The sequence below is a fragment of the Botryllus schlosseri genome, chromosome 10, assembly GCF_051294905.1.
Source record: "Botryllus schlosseri isolate E-star chromosome 10, Bs_hap1, whole genome shotgun sequence".
Lineage (NCBI taxonomy): Eukaryota > Metazoa > Chordata > Ascidiacea > Stolidobranchia > Styelidae > Botryllus > Botryllus schlosseri.
In genome coordinates this window covers 11,625,028-11,647,096 of record NC_137245.1, presented here as the reverse complement: position 1 = coordinate 11,647,096, position 22,069 = coordinate 11,625,028, and the positions used below count along the sequence as shown (strand labels likewise).

The 22,069-nt window shown below is 41.2% G+C and overlaps 1 protein-coding gene across 2 annotated transcripts; it reads left to right on the top strand.

Annotated features, from left to right (window-relative positions):
- The first annotated feature begins 4,574 nt into the window (after window positions 1–4,574).
- LOC145448499 (nucleosome assembly protein 1-like 1) lies at window positions 4,575–20,922 on the top strand. Of its 2 annotated transcripts, none has more exons than XM_080326895.1 (12): window positions 4,575–4,734; window positions 6,758–6,860; window positions 8,208–8,349; window positions 12,580–12,708; window positions 14,043–14,085; window positions 14,782–14,924; window positions 16,225–16,364; window positions 16,997–17,142; window positions 17,871–17,896; window positions 18,877–19,032; window positions 20,427–20,474; window positions 20,546–20,922. In XM_080326895.1, the coding sequence occupies exons 1-12, from the start codon at window positions 4,614–4,616 to the stop codon at window positions 20,588–20,590; spliced, it is 1,242 nt and encodes a 413-aa protein (XP_080183021.1). In that variant the 5' UTR covers window positions 4,575–4,613; the 3' UTR covers window positions 20,591–20,922. The 2 variants fall into 2 exon arrangements, with proteins under 2 accessions (XP_080183021.1, XP_080183020.1); XM_080326894.1 differs by having other exon boundaries at window positions 20,543–20,922.
- Window positions 20,923–22,069: the final 1,147 nt, after the last annotated feature.

The following is a 22,069-nucleotide window of genomic DNA, read 5'->3' as shown; positions in this document are numbered from 1 at the left end:
AATGAAATGAAGGAGCCACGTGATTGGAAATTGCAATGCAGATTTTACAATTTCCAAACCGCGGTGTTCTCCTCCGAGAGGGCCACGTGTGCTGTTGAAAGTGCCCATGCAATGTACTGAGGACTTTTGCTCACAACGCACCAAATTTTCCTCAAAGTTTCTTCTTGTTTGACTGAACTCATTAGCTTCATTGTGCCGAGCAAAACCTTTGATAAATTTGATCCTTGATAAACTTTCATAGAAATAGTCCCATGCGTGAAATGCTTCTGCGTTATCACCTGCTTCGACTGAAATTCACATCGACTTCCATCAATCTTCTGCTTGCCGCATTGGGACAGCCTGATTCCATTACAGACTTATTGAATGAAGATAGATGGTAGGCAGTAGTATTGTGGCTATTCTGAGCAATGCACTAGGTTCCAGAGTCTTATCACCAGTTGCCACTCACTCCAAAATCCATCAAATTTCTGCCTGCCATAGTCAGACAACGTGATTTTATCACTGATTTGTTGAATGAAGTCATGAGGTAAAATACTATTTATTATAATAGCCGCTTTAGCTGTAGGCTTCTCAACTTGACCAGATGCTTCTTTGTCGTTACTTTCTTCCATGTCGTTGTACAACAGGTCATGAATTACGTCGTCAGTCAACAGTGACTCCCAATCAAATACACCTCCCTCCGTCCCTATCACAAGTTATGTACGATTCTAAATTTATTACACAGTTAATCGCCTGTCAAGTAACAATAATTCTTATCACTGCAGCATAACTTCATGCATATCAAGATATCTCCAATATTAGAAGGGATTTAGATCAGGCCAACCAAAATGCTTTTTCTAATTCAACCCGTAATGAGTAACTACTTCCAATCTCTGAATTTCTACTTGTGTGGTATAGCCATTTATTATGGCTTAAAAATTGTATTTACTTGTACGTTTCGACTGAAATTCCGTTTCTTATTCTGATTGATATGATACCAACACGTCATTAGTAGTATAATTACTTTCAATACGACACCTTGGGAACTTCTATCGCGAGAAACAAGAAACCCGCTTCGGGCAGCCGTATTTAATGGCTTCGAAATGGTATTCGATTGGTCGTTTTCCTATCACAGATTGTGTAGCATGGATCCAACAACCTTAGTTAGTAACCATACGGAGCAGCTACTCGCTAAACATACCCCATGGATAGATATTACCATCCTAATGCCGAAATCTGCCTCCTCCTGCATAAGCGCCAAGCAAAACAACAACAGTGCCGTAAAGTATATTTAGAGCGTGAAGTCACGTGATGCTCGCTAGTGTCGCATCTACGGTTTACCTTAGTTATCTATAATTAAACGGAGTGTGGTTGTAGCATTTTTCTTGATCTAAAAAAAAGCGTTTGACTGCGTCGATCATATGATATTCTTCTCTCGAAATTGGCGTGCTACGGGTTCCGAGTTCCACAACTAGAGCTCATGAAAAGCTACCTTGAAAGCTACCTTACTGGGTGATACTAGAGAAATTAAACATGGAACGGTAACGACCGATTTTGCAGCTTCGTTCCGCTTCGCCAAGGCTGGAGTGGAGAATTGTTTTGCGTAAGCGACTGTAGGATTTCTGGCAGTCCAAAAGCTATCTTCCCGAGCGCAGAAATTATTGAATCTGGTCTTGATCGAAAGCTACTCATGCACCGATTCCGAAAATATAAATTAAAATATTGATCAGGCATTGATCCACCTAGAATCTGTCCTTCAAGTCGGGAATATCGGCATTGTTCAGAACAATCGGGTAACCGCAACACAATGACCATAACAATGACCCGTTGCGACTCTCCGATTGTTCGAACAATGCCGATATTTCTATAGTTTAATTTCTATAGTGATACCAAATGGTTTCGATATCCAACACCTTGTCTAGGCCAAGGTGGATGTCTGATCTCAAAGACTATTCCAAGTCGTTTCGACACCTTCCTATCTTTTCATTGTATCGCCGATTTTTAGTGTTTTGAAATGAAGAAAATATTAATAGAACTGAGTGAAGATATCTACATTCCATTGTCAACAATTCTACTAGCTCAGTGGTCCTGGCATCAATTAGGTTATACTCGGTAGGTGGCGGTAAAGATAAGCAGCTGTTCAATTCACGTGGTTGCCGCGGATTTCGGGATCGAGACTTCAGAGTTAAATACGAAGTGCTGAGGAGGAATTACACGATGTTTAGTTGTCGCTAAATTTTTACTGAATGATATTTTCGCTTGGCAAGTACTGACTGTATTGTGACTTACCTCTCCGATGATTGTGTGGTGATTACCGAAATATACGCGCCCAATGTGTATAGTCACGGTGTGTCAACTCATGATTTACTTGAAAAATACTGGAAGCTTTTTTTCTGCATGAATTCCTTAACATGTCCTGGAGTAGAAATGAATTTTCTGTCGTCTGCTAATGAGAATTTAGAATATCGCTGGTTACGACAGGCTTAATGATTATTCTTAGTTAGCGGCAAGTGTCTTCACGGTAGAGGTGTCGGGTCAATAAATTGCACATGGTTGCAATTGGTACAAGTTTGCAAGTTACAGGCAAACTTCCCATCCCTGGGCTGGACCCTATGGTTAGCCTAGCAGTTTGCAGTGTAACTTATTCTTGCAAAGTTCTAGTTTATTGTTATTTCAATGTTACAGTACTTAACACATGCATTTTGTGCCTGTGATAAAACTGAATTTTTATTCACAATATTTCGTTTTGTCGGTCACTACAGTAGGCCTGACGCGTGGCATCTATATTAGGTACAAGGTACTTCATACCCTGACAAGACATCATGGTGTTATAGTGTTATACGGTTTTTGTGAAATTACCAGATTGTTGCTATGGGACGCAATGTCAGTGATTTGAAGGGTACCCACACGCCCACACCTGAAATTTCTTTGAAGTGTTTGTTTTGTTCATGACCATGAGTTGACTTTGTAGTCACGCAATCTATCTCAGTAAACTGAAAAGATTAATCTCGCTGAGAGAAAATTTGCAGCAGCCGTTGGCCACTGAAGACTCTCCCACCAAATGGGCTTCTATAATTCCAACCATAACATGGTGCGGTGGTGGTTATATAGTTTGTGTCCCTAAGCATAATTAGACTATGAGAGAAAGGCCATGAAAACACTAACTTGACTAAAAATGTCGATATGCTGATATTGCCAGTTACTGCACATGAATATTTTTTAACAAAATTTATTCAGTGTACGATAGGCTAACCCGAAAATTATTTTCTTGCCTTGCACAATTTATCTTGAGCTATTCATGATCATGTTCATTCACGTGATTATTTACTTATTCAATGTGTTATGTGTAGAGTAGTCTAGTCTGATGTTGAATTTGACTGAACCAAAATGATGGTTTTTGCAATTACTGAAATGTCTGCATGTCACGCTTGTACAAAGGGTTGCAAACTCCTGTGCTACATGACAACCTATAGATCAGTGGTTCTCAAACTTTTTTAGACACACCCCTCTTTGTGATAGTAGAAAATTTCGCGCCCCCTTATCGTCGTATAACAAAATGCAACCAGAATGCTAGGGATCCCAAGCTTTTGATCCGATTAAGTTATTGCGAAAATGAAACCTATAAATTTACATAATTATATTTTTAAAGATGAAGCAATGACAGATATCGAAAAAATGATATTTGCTGATATTTATTTTAAAAAGAACATTTAAAAAAAAAAAGAATTTGAATGCATATCCATATTTCGATGCTTAAAAGAAAATGCATTACCGTCGTAGACACTGCTCCTATAGTATGGTTTTGATCCTACTATACTGGCGACATAGCGTAGCGATAGAACGTCCAGGGTATATTGGATTTGTCATGTATAGCCTATGCAGTGCACAGACCAGCAAGCATGTCCTCATCTTGGTGTGACAAAGCAAGAAATCTAATCCAAACTCCAATGTGAACAATTTTAAAATACACCTTGATGGCTGTTGGAATGCTGGTTCCTAATCTATGCTGTGTCATTATTGCTGTTGTGTCGACATGATTTACGAGTTAGCCTAATCTGAGTAGAGCAGATGGCTATTTGAATGCGATTCCCCAGAGTGTTCATGGAATTCTTGAACAAATATATATATATATCTCTACGCTGCCTGCGACCACAAGAAATGCCACTTGTGAAATGGCAGCCTACCCAAGTATGGTCTGTCAGCACATAATCGCATTATATAATAGTAGACTGCTTCCCGGTGTGAATTACGAGTCGCTAATATTAGACATAACTGAGAATGTTACATTACTAACATCATTTGTTGATGAAGATGTTCATATTGAAACATTATATACCTGTAGTAGGTGCACAATAGTAACGTTGTTTTGTAGATGCTCTGGTTGCTAGCTGCACGGCTATCGCTAAGTGTTGTATGAAGCTTTATGCCTATGTAGAATTTGCTTTCACCCCCCTATAAAATCACGGTTCATTTTTTGAAATGAATCCTGCGTGATGAGAGCTTTTCTGCATAGAATAATTAAGTAATTAAACAGAAAGTTCTGCGTGACGTTGCCGCCAATTCCACTCTGGCTTTCACCGATCTACATATTCTTCAGTTTAGATTTTTCATTATCCTTGCCCAGCCAATTGATTATGTCTGCTGGAGACGCGGCTGCTCCCGTTGCAGATGATACGAAAGCTGTGGGTCCCGTGCCCGAGAAAAGTGGAGAAACCGATGGTGTTAATGAAGCTAAAGCTGACATGACACCATCTGGTAAGACGAGGCTGTTACTCGTGAAATCAAGTGTGAAAGTTGATGCCTTTGATTTAATGATGATGATGATTCAGTGACTTAGTTTTTACTTGGAGGAGCTCTTGCTGTGTATATTCGAGAGCGACAGATTGATTTGTCGTGCTCTATTATCCTTCACTCACCTAGTGTACTATCCTGCATGGAGAAATTTAAAATGGTTAACTGATTCCGCGTTTTGAAGTGGTAACTAGAGTTGTCAAATTTCTGTTCTGGTTGAAATTGGCATCAAGTCCTTCATCCCACGCCCTCGTCACATTTTTGTTTTTTCTTTTTAAATCTCTAAATTGAATCTGAGACATTAAGCAAAGCGTAAAATATATTGTTAACCAATCACAGAGTTTCGACTATTGCTCCTGACTTGACCAGCAATACTGGGATTTTTCAGTAGTCAGTAGGGCAAGTTTTTGCAACTTTTTTACAGCTTCCGAGGTACTCGGAATCTATTTACTGTGATGTTTTAAGCTGTTTGGAGGGATTTTATAGTGCAAGTTTTTGCAATTTTTCTCTCTTTTTCATACCAATTTTTACTCCGACTTGTATCGAATGTTGCGTCAGAATGTAAAGGAGTTATTTAAAAACATGCTTTAAACTATTTCTAGTATGGTTCTATTCTCTCTGATTAGCATAACAAGGAGCTATATGATGAGTTAGCTGCATCTCACTATGTTATCTATGATACAATGGCTTGCAAGCAAAAAGCTCAACTCCCCCTGCCAAGCATAACCGTGTCCGAACAATATTTTAATAGATCGCTTTGTTAATTCTGTCCTTTAAATTTAAGATAGTTTCTCATTTTCACTGGGTCTCCTTATTCAGGCTCTTGATTTTGTTAAAGTAGCCAAGAGTGAGTTTTTCTGCAATGCCTTGGGTCAAGTTTGCACACCTAGAGGGCTTGTGGTGTGTTATTTGACTTGTGTTAGGGGAAGGGGGTTATCGATATGCTGTTTGACTTTTTTGGGGGAAATTATTCCCGCGTTGCGTAATTTTCTTGCTGAGTATGTAATCTTTGGTGGTCTGGCCAGAATGTCTGTGAAATGACAAAGTAACAAATTTGACAGCTCTGCAGAGACTAGGTTATACAATGGAACCTTTCGAGTATCTCATAGTCATACCCTACTACTAGTACTAATTCAACAAAAATTATAAATGCAACTCAACTTTTGTCAAAATTAAGTGCAGCTATCTCGCGATTTTAGTCCAACAAAAACTTGCCCTAGAAATCAGCTTTGAAATAGGCCATAACTAAATCTTGGTCAGGGTGGTGACCTATTTTTTGGTGATCAGTAGGGCAAGTTTTTGCAACTTTGTTTTACAGCTTCCTAAATACTCGTAAGATATGTAGAATGCTATTTTAAGCTGTATGAAGGAATCTTATAGTGCAACTTTTTGCAACTTTCTCTATTTTTCATGAAAGTATTTTCGATTTTGGTGAGATACACGGCCAAATTCGACCGAAACACCGTAAATCAGCACCGAAGTAACACTTTTACGGGTATTTCGGGAGCTGAGCCGGAAAATTGACCTTTTATTTTAGCCAACCGAGCAAAATGTGGTCAAAATGCAACTTTTGTTGAAATTTAAAAAATAAATGCAACTTTCTCAGGTTTTTAGTGCAACAAAAACTTGCCCTAGTGATCAGATTACCAAATTTAGGGGTGGGCCATGACCATATAACCACTGGGGTAGTCAATCCCTCTTCTTCCATCTCGAGGCTTTGTAGTGATAATTTCTAAAGTAGCCTGAACTGGTCCGTAAATTTATTTATGAGATGAAGATAAGATGCTAAGGATCTGTTCAGACACTGATTGTAGATATATTCTTCGTCTTATTTATAACCAATCCACTGTTGTTGACCTTGCGAAGGATAGATTGGAGAGTACAAACCTTATGGAATGAAAATATGCCTAGGTATATCTATGTTAACGTTCTTGTGATGGGCAATTTTGGTCAGTGTGTGTGTGTACCTGTGTTGTATTGTTTGCAGCCAGCCAAATTACTGCACAGATGATGCAAAACCCACAAGTACTTGCCGCGTTGCAAAATCGCATTGAAGACATGGTTGGGCAATCGTCGGGATATATTGAAAGGTGAGTCTAAAACACATACACACCTAATATATGCCACCTTCCCGAAAAATCTTTGTTGTGGCATGGAAATGGAACTGAGAATTGGAAAAAATTGCTGAACAAAATTGTAGCCAGGCGCGTAGCCAGAGGGGGGGTTTCGGGGGTCGAAACCCACTCCTTTAGAAACGCGAAACCCCCTCCTTTAACGAGAAACCTCGCCCTATTTAAATGACCGCTCTGACGCTAAGACTCGGTTGCAATTCAATAAGTATTATCAGTATTGCGCGCGGCCAATTAACGAAAGGCGTGTTGCTAATTAGCCGTCCGTGCGCATTGCACTGCACAATGTAACGGACACGATCTCCCGCTGAGATGATTGCGAAATCAGGTCATTCATTGTCGCGCATTCGGCAATCATTACTAGCCTGATTTACCGCGTCTCCAACAAGCCTAATTCCGCTGGCTTGAATAATCACATCTGCAATAGGCCCTGTGCTCACGATATCGTCACTGGCCTTCACAATCACATCTGCATTGGCTTGGAGTGCACGATATCTTCGCTGGCCTACACGATATCTTCGCTGGCCTACACAATCGCATCTGCAATAGACCTAGTACTAAAGATATCGCTAGCCTAACTACCGCTTCTTGGGCATACCAAGCTTTGGCTCCTATTTCTCGATGGCTTGGATAAAATGCTATTAAGTATATGCTGATTAGCGATTGTGATTAAAGAGTGACATCTCGTAACCGAATGACATCGAATGTCCGCAATCATGTTCGACGCGTGTGCACATGCGTAATTGATTTCCACTAGTCTTCAGTTATAGTCCTGTAGGCTTGAGTTATAAAAGAGGTAAGGTTTGAACCACCTGAAATCGGCGTCATTATAGCACGGATAAAGACTCGTACATTTTTACTTGCGCAAATCTCGATGCTACGTAAGACGCAAGACGCATTGATGAGCGGGCGTATTTAATTGTTGGACGTGCGCGAATTTAATTATTCAACGCGTTGATTAGCGCGCGCGTATTCAAATGTTCGACGCGTGCGTATTTCATTGTTCACGACAGATCAGGGAGTCGCTAATTAACGGCACTTCCGGACTCGTCGACAAGCTTATCATACGCCTATAATCGCGAACACGGGGATGTTGCGTAATCGTTATTTACGCATCGCATGTACTTAACCCTAATGAATCAATGCTACGTTACTAAAGAAAAAAATCGAACCCCCCCTCTTTTATTTCAAACCCCTCCCTTATTTTTCGGCTGGCTACGCGCCTGATTGTAGCCTCAACTTTGACTCCTGAAAGTGCGAATCTCTAACCTTGAAAAGTGCATTCTTTCATTTGTGCCTCAATTCCAGCTTGCCGCCCGCAGTGAAAAGGAGGGTGAATGCCTTGAAGAATCTACAAGTGAAATCGTTAGGAATGGAAGCTAAATTTTTTGCGGAAGTACATCTTCTCGAAAGGAAGTATATGGAATTGTACAAACCTATTTATGAGCGAGTAAGTACTTGAATATCCTTATTTTATTACCGGTTATGCCATATTTTGTGTTACGATTGTTGATTTACAATGTTCTTTCCCATTCTCCACTTGTTGCTGACGAGTGTGAACCGAAAATATTCGGGTTTATTTCAATATGAATATGTTATTCAACTGTATATTGAAGTTATGAGCTTTGGAGAGCTCAAACTCTTCGGAGCTGTGTATCTACATTGGAGATGGGTGGATTTAGCATTTTCATATCCTGCTTCGAATTCAGTTCCATGCCCAAATCCAGTAATGACCAATGGTCGTGGACCATACATTAAAAACTCGAATGAAAATTTTTGTTTCTACGATTGAGGCACTTGCGACCAGGGAAGTGTGACGTTGACAGCAAAAATGGTGTATCTTACATTCTTACACATCAGTCATTACATCTTACTGCCACGGCCAGATTTTCTATTCAGATTTGATTGCAGCCTCTCACTTTGAGATGCATTATTTATGATTTTTGGTGTGGCAAACGCAACAGAATTACGTCAAAGAGCTGGTGGATTTGCTTCTAATCAGGGCTTGAAATTGCAAAATTCATCTTCAATTGTATTTAGTAATTGTTTCTGGATTACCCTGACAAGGTGATATATAGTAGGCAGTGTTGACATTGGATTGATTGATTTGAGTTTTAGAGCATCGAGTCAGCCATTACCGTTTGTGTTGCTATTCTAATCTGGTTTAGGCATTACACACGAATTGATCATGTATTCCGCACTGTGATTCCCTAGACTTGTTTCCACTAGTTCATTGTCACGGCAAGGGTTCAGGACAAGCAAATGCTCATGGGTCCCAACTTTAGAAAGTTTCTAAACTCGGGCTGCTACCAATTTTATCTTTGCTACTGTTGTGCGAAATCGGTGTACTTATAGTTGTTATCCCGAACAACTAGAGTCTGTCGTAAGGTGTTGATTTGTGTCACAGAATCTGAGCTGGGAGAAAAAAATGTACGATCAAGATGCCGGTATCTTTAAAACTGTTTGCACACCATTGTGAACCCTCCAAAAATTCCCCCAAAACTGCAGATATGTTCAGAGCTGTGATTCTTAACCTCTACTAACCCTGGCGAACTCTAATCAGCAAGCAGTCGCCGATCCCCAAATTTCCGCCTAGTCACACGAACTAAAATCCATCATAGTCCACATGTAATACATTACTGTAGAATACAATTGAATAGTATATTCATAGTGAAATGAACCCGGATATTTTTGGCTGACACTCGTCAGCAACTAGTAGAGAATTCAAAAGAAACATTGTATGTGAACAATCGTATCACAAAATATGATGTCACCAGCATTAAATGTTGAATACTAGAATGTTCAATGCACTATTTTTAGATCGTACACGAACTCTTTATTGACACAGCTTTGGGTGGTGTATTTTGATAAAAGTCGACTCCAAGGCACGCAAATGAAAGTGCGAACGGCCCCTTCCGACGAAGCGAAATCTGTCTCGATAATTTTTCACACAGGCTGGATTATCCAACTAGTGTTTGCCAATCGCAGAATTCATGGCCCACCAAGCTTTTCACCGAGCGTGATGCGCGTGTTCTAATAAATCTAGGGACATGCTGACTTTTATCAAAATACACCAGCCAGATAACCATGCCATCTCTAATTTAGTATGACTTCTGCTGCGGGTGCGTGTGTTGACCTTCCACCGAGACTGTCTCATCGAACCATTGGGGTTCGTGTGAACCCCAATTAAGAACCATTACACTCAGTGGCGTATCCAGGGGGGGGTTTTAGGGGGTCGGAACCCCCCCCTTTTCAAACTCCTAAAAATTCATGTTAAATATAGCCTCTAATATTTGCTAATTTATCAGTTCAACATATTCATTTTTACGTATGAGAAGGCGAATATGGCGTCTTAATGTTATTTAAGGGGACTAAAACCCCTACAAAATATTGGAATTATGCGCCGAATTAGTCGAAAGGATAAAATAGGTCGTTATAATTCGCTAATTCCATACGAATTCTGCGCTTGTTCAGCTACATTTCAGCTGTGGCAGATGCTGACGTTCACAACTTTCTTCCCTCGATTTCTCTCTCGCCTTGCTAAAACGAGAGACGCATTTTAGGAAAATCTAATCTAATTGGCCGACGCGATACCGCCGATACGTAATTGCAAAGACAAAGTTGTCGGCAATGAACATCGCCCGCGAATTCGCTACACCTGCTCGCCTTGAAATCCTAATTAAGAATTGCACGGCATGTTGATTGATCAGCGAGACGCAGACACGGCGGCACCGGTACGACAATGCTGTTCTCAAATCCACATTGTCTTCGCGATTATCCGCGAGAAATGCCCTACGATTGACATTCACATTTCAAAATACAAGCCTAGCAATCCACGTTCTCGATTGTTAGGTGGCTTGCTGTCGTCCAAATACAGGCCTATGTTGCCGCTGAACGGGAGAATTGAGTAGGCCTATTAGTAAAGTTAACGTAATGATATCGGCTGACAAGGTCCTCTGTCGCTCAAGTTATTATCCCAGTGTGTACTCTGTATTAATAGAGCGACTTGCGTGCCTGCAATTAAGGGCTAATTATCTTCGCGCGTACTACACGCTCAACCGTGCGGCTAGTAAAGCCATCGAAATGCACACATTCGTGTTCAGCTGTACACTCCACACCTCTCTGTGGCGATCGCGATCGCCCTCGTGTATGCTACCGCACTATTCCGCTCTTGTTCGTCCGCTGCGATACTACCGGCTGTGCGCATAATATAGTCAAAACCTAACAAAATCGTGCATCTCTGGTCGGAACTAGGCGCTTGGAGACCGGCGGCGTTAGTCGGCTCATGACTAAATGTGAGCATTTACGAATTTCGTTCAATCATAACGTAAAAACACGAAATTTCAGGCATTGTCTGTATCGAATTCGTACATCTCCCACTCACCGCAAATCTCTTTTAATTATTGAACTATAATACATCGTAAATATTCGCCTTGGCGTGTAGACGAGTGATCGTAATTATGACGTCATAATAGGTGATTTCACTCAAAAACCCCCCCCTTTTTCGCGCTCTGGATACGCGCCTGATTACACTAGAGCAGGGGTCACCAACCCGGTGCCCGCGGGCACCAGGTAGCCCGCGAGGACTAGATGAGTAGCCCGCGAGCCCATTCTAAAAATAGGTGGAATAGCAGCATTTACCAATATTCGTCAGATTATTACCAATGAGCTTTTAAATATATAGATCGATCGATTCAGCTATTCTTGTTTAAAACACACTAACATGTAACTTACATATATAAACACTTAAAAATATCTTCTATTACAATTAGTAATATATAGATATGTGATAGAATCACCATAAATTCAAGATACGGCGCATTGCCTATACAGGACAAATGACGGAATGCCCCACGGTCTTCTTGAAATGGTGGGGGGTTCCGTTACGATAGCTCGACGACCAGGACAATGCCACAGTAGTAAACAATATTACTATTCGGACTCAGATATCCGTGAAGTACTAGCATATTTTCAGTATCTGTATACCCATTACGTATTGCATCTTTTGGCACAGCTTGTTTCTGTTACACTCAACGCAGTTTAATATACCATGTTTCTAACTTTCCGTAATCGTTGCTGCTGTCCGGTATAATGAAGTCTTGTCATTTCTGGATACTGAACAGTGTGAGATTGAAATTGTAACACAGCAGAATGACCCCCACCTCACTGTGCAGCAACGTTTGGTGCATTGTTGATACGAAAAAGTACAGTGGTGTATGCGCAGCAGCTATGAAGGTTGCAAGCGTCTATGGTTCAACTTATCGTTGTGAATCAGCCTTTTCGGACATGAACTTCATCAAAAACAAACACAAAACACGCTAATTATTGCACATCTGGAACACTCACTCAGAATTGCAGTGTCAAGTTAAATACCAGAGTACAGCGCACTAGTTGATATCATACAATGCCAGGCTTCCCACTGACTGCTATAGAAACAGATAACATGATGTCTAGTCCTGCCCAGTGCTATGAATATCAAAGCGGAAATTCAGTGTAATACGGGTAAACGGCGGGAGTAAATAGTAGCCCTCCGCTTCAATCATTACGCAAAAGTAGCCCTCGGTTGCAAAAAGGTTGGTGACCCCTGCACTAGAGCTAATTCAATTCGATCCAACTCTTGTCTAATTTCAACACTCCTGATGCTTGTTGTGTGGGCGACTGACACGAATTGCTATTTTAGAGACGAGATATTATCAACGGCGCGATTGAACCCACGGAATCGGAGTGCGAATGGGTCAGTGATGACGAGGACGATGATGATGACGATGAAAAAAAAGACAACACCAATAAATGCGAGACAAAAGAAGAGGTTTGTGATGTGACAAACAGGATCTGTTGTGAATTGGCGCTTGTGTGGAAGTGAAGTGACAGTTGGATTTGGGTTGTTGTGTTGATCGTTAGACATAGACTGGAAAGGTCTGAGACAACTTGATGACCCCCTTCGATGCTAAGACTTTAATGTCCTCATAATTCTCCGCAGAAATGACGATTCCTGTGATTAGACATTCGTGGCACTGTCTACTAAACCCCAACTAATTATGATCGTCTGAAAATAAAAAGTGGGATTCTGAAAGTTCTTCAACTGTCGTGAAGATATTTTTTGTCACTTGAGCAATAGTTGACATCACTGGTGTTGTTGCTAGTGGTGGGTGGAATGATTGTACGGCCCTTGCGAGTTGCAACTGTAAATTAGTTCATACCCCGGAATTATTGTTTCGACGGGCCTGCTTTTTTACCACCATCGGAGCCTTGAAACCTCTTCTGACCGTGCGTTAGCATGTAAATTTTAACACCGTTTGGTCAATCTTTGTATTTTCGTGGATAACATTCTGTGAAGTATTGATAACCAGAAGTCTTTGTTTCAACAAGTTTGAAATCATTTTTGATAGAAGAGTTTCACTCAGATACTAGACACGGCACATACAGAGAACAGATGTATCTAGCGCACCGCGAATCTTTTTTTTTAAGTACAGCACTGAAAGTAATAAACTTGCTGCAGTAGCCAATGTAACATTACATTCGTGATTCGAAAGTTGTTGCCGTTTTGACTTTCTGTGATGTTTACCAGTTGAAGTGAAAATGAAAGGGAAAGTGAAATGCATGGGTCTTGGTGTCGGGTTATCGCGCCAGCAATGAAATAAAAATAGACTATATAGTAAGAATATAAGATAACATATAATTAATGTGGTAAAATATAATAAGAAAGTTTGATTGACTCCCTGCAGTAATTAGACTTTGAGGAACACTAAGAGTAATAAATTTACTGCAGTGGCCAATGTAAAATTGCACTCGTGATTCAGTAGACGTCCCTGTTTTGACTTTGTGATGTTTACCAGTTGAAGTGAAACCTGTCAAAATGAAAGTGAAAGGCGTGGGTCTTGTGGTCGGGTTATCGTGCCAGCAATGAAATAAACATTGACTATATAGTAAAAATATAACATAATTATTGTGGTGAAATATAATGAGAAAAAGTTTGATCGAGTCCCTGCAGTAATTAGATTTTTAGTTGGCTTACGCAATTTATTAATATTTTAATATGTTTCTTATGGGCCGCATGCGGGCTGTAGTGTGCTCACCCCTGTGCTAGATGGACCGTAAGTCAGATGTATGTGTCTGTTTTCCAATAAAATGATTTGTTCGCAGAGTACAGAAGCGGAGAAGGAACAGACGTCAACAGAAGATGAAGGTGAGATGCATTAATGGCAGTGCGATGAGTTTGCATTTAGCGTGTCACCGGCGTTGTGCAGTATTATGTTCAACTTCCTGATGCTTATCGCTTTAATAAGCACAACTTCACCTACCCACTCATAGGCTTGATACTACTGGCATTTCCTTTCAACGTATGATCAATTTTACAACTGCGGCAGGTATGCTGCGTGTGTTGTAGCAGGTTTGGTTTTATGTTGCGAGGTGAGGTTTATAAATCGGTGGTGTCTTTTCCGTGGAAATGCCCAAATCTGTGGACATGTGGTATGTGTCTAGTGTTGCACAATGCTCGATTCCAAAGGTTTAAAACCTATGGGCTATGTCACAGAGCTTTTCCTGGATAGCAAAGGTGTCGACATTATGAGTAGGTCTGGTCGACGGTGCTTACCTTTATTTAGTAATAATCTACCTACCAAATATAGAGGTGGCGACGGAACAATATCCGCGAGTTTAAAAAGGTTGCGAACCACCCGGCGATTACTATCGCAATAGACAAAGAATTTACAATGCGTGCGTCACAGAGCTCCGCTTGATTAATTTATGAATGCGGGCATTCCATCTGATGGGCGCCCTGTCATCAGATGGGAATGTGTTTCGGCCGAAGCTGGGTCATGGTATTTTTGTCTCGCTATGCAGTGGCTTAGGGTGTTTGACACATTTTTTATCGTTGTTTCAGACGTGAAGGGCATCCCGGACTTTTGGTTGACCATTTTTAAGAGCACGGACGTATTGCAAGACATGGTTCAAGATCACGACGAACCTATTTTGAAGTGCCTCAAGGATATTCGCGTCATATTTTCTGCGACCACGGACCCGATGGTGAGGCACCAATTTTTGGTTGTACCGTGCTTGATAAGGATGTTTTTAAAACGGGGGATTGGAAAGTTTGAATGACCTTGGCAAAAATTTATCGATCTCCGTTGTAGGCGAGCCCTGCACAAATCCGATTCCAGTTTAGGAAATCCATTAATGGTATTGGATGTTTATAACTCGTGTCGTGGCTACCCAATGGCTATTAAAGGGGCACTGCACTCTAAAAATGATGTGGTCTCAAATTGAAGGGCAAAACGGAAGAAAAATTTTGGCTGCAGTCGTTTTCTTCTGAACGCCACCGTAATGGAGCTGTAATCTATTGAAATTTCCACAGATGCATCACGCTCCAGCAGTCATGCAGAGATCGAACTTTATATCGTTATCAGCCGATGTTATGAAGGAAATATGTCGTACAAGCCAATGTGGTTTAGATACCGCGCTCAACGGAAGATGTCCAGTCAGGAGATTAATGTCAAAATCGGGCCTAGTGTATTCTATTGCCTTCATAACATCGGCTGACAACTACATAAAGTTCGGTCTCTGCGTGATGCATCTGTGGAAGTTTCAATACATTACAGCTCCGTTACGGTGGCGTTGGTGAAGAAAACGGCTGCGGCCAAAATTTTTCTTTCGTTTCGCCCTTCAATTTGAGACCACATCATTTTTAGAGTGCAGTGCCCCTTAACACCTCGGGTCGTGAGTCGTTCCATATGTTTCCAGATTGTACCGTATGGTTACAGTTCTTATCTCAACGCTTGCAAGGATCTGTGCCCCACATTTGAGCATGTGAGAGCAAATGTCCCCGATGTCAACCCAAACTCTAACGTCAAGCTACATTATCAAGTGCCGCACACTATTATGCTAGATAATTTCAGTTGTCTAACTAATTATTTTTTGGAATGTTCCTTTGCTGCGATTATAATTCCAAATCTAATTTGTGAAATGTTTCCATGCTCTAATTTTAATTCCTATATAATTTCTAGTTTTCCTGTAAATGCTACAGGATATCTGCAAAATGAATTCTGATTTGATATTAATGGCGCTTGACTCAAAGTCCGAGATTTTGCGAATTCAGTAATTCTAATTTAATTTTTGGAAATAACTGTGTAGCTATAATTCTAATGCTACTCCGATTTGGAAAAAGTTTGTTGCTGTAACTGTAATTATAATTTAATTTGTAGAAGCTGAAAATTTTGTAGTTGTCCAAGTCTGCTATGCCGCTATATGGTCATCGCATAAATCATCTCCATCTCAATTCATTTTTGGATAACCTCCTCGAATTTACATGGTGTGATTTTTTTCGCAGGAATTCACACTCGAATTTGTGTTCGAGCCCAACGAATATTTCGAAGAGACCGTGTTGCAAAAAAGCTACGTAATGCGAAACGAGCCCGACGAGAAGGACCCGTTTTCGTTTGACGCGCCGGAAATAATCGCCTGCAGCGGGTGAGTGAGTTCTTTGAAGCTACGCTGATTCGCTGGCAGGATTTGACGGGTCCTAGCGTAAAATTTCATCAGCAACCTTATACGAACTGCAGCTAAAAGATTTTTACAGAAGTTGCCTGCCCAGTAATCGATCTCTGTAGAGTCCAAGTGGCATGGCGTCACTTCTCAACTCTTCTGACATGTATTTTTTCACTGCGGCACTTTCTCGGCGCGGGCAAGACTGAGAATGAATTTTCGGCGGTTGTCGGCCGATATTGTCGAGGAACTGTGTCTTATGGGCCACGTTAGTTACGCTAACTAGGACAGGACGCAGTAATTTGAGTGCTCGAATCTGAATCGAATGATTCAGGTAGAGTAATGAGGCCTGGTATTTTCAAGTCCCGTTATTAGCTTTCCGCCATGGACGGTCGCATCACATCGTCCAAAATATGTGTCACAAAGTTTAGCACGTTGATGGAAGCAACTTGACTGTGAAGTATTGACCAAATCGCATCATTTCTCAAAAGGCAACGGACTTGGTATTGTCAAAAAGTTATCTTTAATGTGGTCAGCGTTTATACTTTTATGACGTGTTAACGTGTCATACTACTGGAAGCCGAATGTACGAGTCAGCGTCCGCCGTTTCTGTTCAGGTGTGACATTACCTGGAAAAAAGGCAAGAACGTAACGATGAAGACGGTCAAAAAGAAGCAGAAGCACAAGGGCCGCGGCACGGTTCGTACCGTCGTCAAGCAAGTGGCCAACGATTCTTTTTTCAACTTCTTCGATCCTCCCGACGGTGAGTAGACCGCTTGGCGTTGACCAGGGGTTGTTGGCGCCCAGTGTCGATGGACAAGTTTTAAGAGGCACGTGAAAGTACAGTGTTGAAGCTTCAACTGTAAAACTACATACCTACATTAGGGCTCTTCAAAAATGACCTATTTTCTCAAATCGTACTCGCTACTTGATAAAATTGTTAGGTTACCTAATTTAAGCCTACACACCAAATTTGGTTCAATTCCAGCCAGTAGCCGCATTGCTACAGGAGAAGAAAGTTTCTATTTATTATATAAAAATGAATAACAAAAAATTTGAAAACTTTCTGTTCACCCCATGAAAGTGTTAATTTGTCTATAGAAACGATGTTCACCAAATTTGGTTCAATTCCAACCAGTGGAAGCGGAGTTATTGTATTTGTACTACGGTATCATGTTTAATGTGTGTTGTTTTTATATCATTTTGTTATTAGTCTTGCGACCGGTTACTGTAAAAATTATTTTTTCGAATAAAATAATGTGTCTTCATTTTTTTCAAAAGGCTGATGAAAATAGGGGACCATTTGAGTTTTCTAAAATTCCAAAGAGGGCCACAGTGCAAAAAGGTTGGGAGCCACTGCTCTAATGGTTTCATCATCTTGACTTTGCCATTTCTTGGTAAATCTGGCCCGATCTGCTATCGCCCTTTGCTAATGCGCCAACTTCAACGGTTTCACATCGACCGAAACTTACCCCTTACCATTTCTTTCAGTTCCAGAAGAGGAAGACGCAGACGTGGTGAGTGTGTCGCTATCACTAAGTTTACTTCCGGTTGTGAAACTTTCTAGCTTGCGAGCCGGTATAATTTCAAATATCTAAAACTGACGACACCGACGAATTATGCGAGTCGTTAGCACAGAACGTAGGTTCTAGTTGGAACAAGAAATTTGCTACTGTATTTTTATGTTGGAGGTGCTGTATGACATTGTATCGAAGTTTCTGCAAGGCAAAGCCCCGATTAAACCACTGGCTTGATTGCGACTGTTGGGTAGTAGTTTAGTAACCTGGGCCTAGTCTCGCCTGGAAGACTCGGAACTGTTGAGCAGAGGTGGAAGTAGTCTACTATCGTAACCACTCGAGTCAATTTGTGCATTGACTCAACTTGTAATCGAGTCATTGTCCATGACTCTAATCAAGTCGTGTATGACTCGAGACTAGGACGGCCATGACGGACATTTTATTGTAACTTGAAGAATAGTAAAGTTGCCACATTATTGGCATTTCGTCTATCAGTCCTGGTAATTGAAAAATAGGGCCAGAAAGTGTCAAGACTGAAGAACATTACTATATCATGAATGCGAGCCATTCTACATCATTCGAACAGAGTTGAGAAAGGTGGATTGATCTGAACTGTCAACATGATGACTTGGGCTCGACTCTCTACTAACTGACTTGACTCGTTGGTGAATTGAAAACAACTCGAGTCTAAACTACAAAATTGAGAAGGTCTTGTGACTTGGTTACAACCCCGAGTACTATAAATAGGTAAAGCCTACTTGATTGCTCTGAAAAAGTAGTGGACCTCCATCAGTGTTCGCCTCTGGCTATATGGCACCAAATTGTACAGTCAAATTCTGTTTAAACTCTTCTTAGGCTTTGCATGAAACAGGCACGTCATGACCGAACAGTTAGTTTAGGTGCAGATTAAATATCTTTTCAATGTGACACTCGTCGATTTCCGAACACGCCAACATCGTTTTTTTTTTCTCTTCTCGCAGGACTCTGACACGGAACAGCTGTTGGCGAGCGATTTCGAAATCGGACATCTGATCCGCGAGAGGATCGTGCCGAGGGCGGTGCTGTATTTCACCGGCGACGCCCAGATGCAGTACGACTACGATGAGGAGGAAGAGGAAGACGAGGATGTCGACGAGGTGAGAACTCGCAGGGGGGTCAAGTACAGAGAGTTATCTGCTTATCCCTTATTGTGAATGCATTCGTGTAGTGTTCATATTGTTTCTTCACGCCATCGTTGTGGACTTCGTAAATCTTTATAATTAACCATTCGTCATACTAGATTATGCCTGTGCATTCAGTCATCAATAGCTCATCGAAATTTGTGATTCACTTCCCCCGCTTTGTGAGTGAGTCATTATTAACACGTCGGTACTGCATCCATCTGAATCTATATTTTAATAAACTACAACTGACATGTGTTCGTACGTACAGAGATGTCAACACAAGTAAGATTATGTGATACTTGATGCATTGTTACATAGATTTTAACCCAATTAATCCATCATAATTTAGAACAATGTCTGTTTTCAAAATATCCCTCCTATTCCCTCTTGTTTTACCTCTCTCTCATTTTCTCTTGGCTGGCTGCGCTTCTGATTGAGTAGTCTACGTTCCTGCTCGGGAGGAAGTAACGCTAAAATTACTGCAAAGTGCGAAACTTGCTTACGTTTTGGATTTTTACGTAGAGAGTAGTTTGGGGGTATGCTTGCGTCACTTGTGAGTGAAATTTTTGTGACGGCCGTTCGAAGTTCGAAAAAACCCTTATGAACCAATTTGAGGTTGTAATGACTCGACACGAGTCGTGATTTTTTGGTAACTCGTAAAATGACTCAAGACTAGGACGGCCAAGACGGGCATTTCAATGTATTTTCGGAGAATAGTAAAGTTACCACATTATTAGTATTTCGTCTATCAGTACTGGTGTTGGCAGAATAGGGCCAAAAACTGTGTAAAGTGAGGAAAAATACTAAATTATGAATGCGAGTCGTTCTATATCACTAGAGCAGAGTTGAAAAAAGTGGGTTGAACCGGATTGAACTCAAAACTGAACATAATGACTTGGACTCGAGTCAGAACACTATGACACGACTCGACCCTCTACTAACTGACTTGGACTTGACTCGGTGGTTCATTGGAAATGACTAGACTTGACTCATGACTCGGAACCTTGTGACTTGGTTAGTTGGTTACAACCCTGCAATTTGCACCGTTATTAGGCATTTAGCGTTAGTCGCGAAGATATATCTTGCAGTTTCCGAAGTTTTTGTAACCGCTCGAGTACCTTTCATTCAGTTACTTCTACTTATAATAGCAACGTTGACAGCTTTGAGCGCTTCTATACTTTGATTTTGTTCATCAATACTGTCATCAAATCTTGAAAAAGCCTAGAGCGAAAGTGGGCCATGCCACAAGTCAGCAGATCAGGAATCGAAATAAGGAATATCTGCCTGATATAAATGGCCATTGTAGTCAAAGCACCATGGATGCCTAAACAACAACCGTTTCTAAACACCAGTTTTATTCTTTACAGCGTCTCGGCGGTTCTGGATCGGAATCTGACGACGATTACGACCCATCGGTGAGTACACTACAGCTTCGGTAACAAATTTACGTCTACGGTAGCGCATCGATGATTATTCTTTTTAGAAGGACCCGGCCGCGAAAGACGGTGCTCAGGAGTGCAAGCAACAATGAATGTGCCGGACTAGTACCGCAATTCGAAGAGCTCAACATCGAGTTTAGCCACTGCCAACGAGTAGTCGTTGCCGTGACTCGGCAGCGATTCTGTACATTTTTGTTAGGCTCGTTCTGCCTTTGGAATTGAACTGTTAAGCGCCTGTTACTATAGTTTTTGTCATAAATCTTCATTTGACCTACCCGCAATTGCATGACGTGTGTCGACCTCTTGGTGTTGTTAGTTTGGAGGCCTTTCTCGTGGAGCCGTTGTGCTGCCAGGCACTAGTTTTTCGGGCGTCGTTTTTTTTACATCGAAATAAACAGTGGTTCCGGTGGTGGAACACTTCCTACTTCTGTATTTTATTCAAATGAACTGTTGTGGTTAGGATACTGCGGTTTTCCCAAGCATGAGTTGTAAAGCTGTTAACCATCATAATTGGTGTATATGAGAATGGTTGGCGTTACTTAGAACACTGTTTCTTGACCTGGCGAACCATTGAGCCAGGGTCAGTAACTACTACTGACGGGTGTCATATGTGAAAATCATTGCTGAATCGATACATTAATCGCGAATTGATCAGTCTATACAAGGAATACATCGTATTTAAAATGTAGATATTTACCTGACCTAATGCACTTCAATAGCTGTTGAAGTCAATCTGCCATCTGTGGCCGATCAAAGTTGTTAACAAGTTCTTTGAACTCTGACTGCATGCCGGATGTAGAAAGTAGGGTTAGTTCGGATATCAATAATTTTCACTACCCGGATAACGGATATATCCGTATATTTGGAATTAAAGCTAACCGGATAGTGAATCCTAAGTGATATAATCGATTTCACGAGGTCTGCATGAAAAATAGATCGCAAAATCATTACATAGTGTAATTGCAGCTCCCTCCTTAAAAAGCACACCGCATCAGTAGTGGCATCCTGTAGCCGGGACGGGAGTTTTGTAACAAAGAGTCCACACGTATCAAATGCTCTTTCTGCTTCCACAAAATGGGCTGAATTATAGTAAGCAAGGCTGAATATAGTAAGAAGCGCTTCCTTTTTGCCCATTCTTCTGCTTAGGTGTCCACTACTGGAAGGGCGAGTAGCTGATACCGGAATTGAGGCCGACATGATAGCTCGCTCTAATTCCTCCATGAGAAATTCACATGATCAGGCCCGTAGCCAGCCGAAAAATAAGGGGGATGTTTTAAATAAAACGAGGTGGTTTCGATTTTTTTTCGAATTTAGTATCAGCGGAAATCAATTACGCTTGCACGCACGAACATGTTTCCGGAATGTCACTCATTAATCACAATCGCTGATCATACTAATCTCAGCGGCGTACTGTTTCCAAGCCACCAAGAGATAGGGGCCAACGCATGCCAGGCCCGAGACTATGGTTACGCCAGCGATGATGTCGTTCGTACTATGCCTATTGCAGATGCGATTGTGCAAGCCAGCCTAATTGAAGCCTACACACCAAATTTGGTTCAATTCCAACCAGT

Bases quoted from the DNA above. Each gene is read 5' to 3' on its own strand.
- LOC145448499 (XM_080326894.1), top strand. From the start codon at position 4,614: ATGTCTGCTGGAGACGCGGCTGCTCCCGTTGCAGATGATACGAAAGCT. The intron at 14,925-16,224 runs GTGAGGCACCAA...TTTTTTTCGCAG, and splicing joins CTGCGACCACGGACCCGATG to GAATTCACACTCGAATTTGT. The intron at 16,365-16,996 runs GTGAGTGAGTTC...GTTTCTGTTCAG, and splicing joins GAAATAATCGCCTGCAGCGG to GTGTGACATTACCTGGAAAA.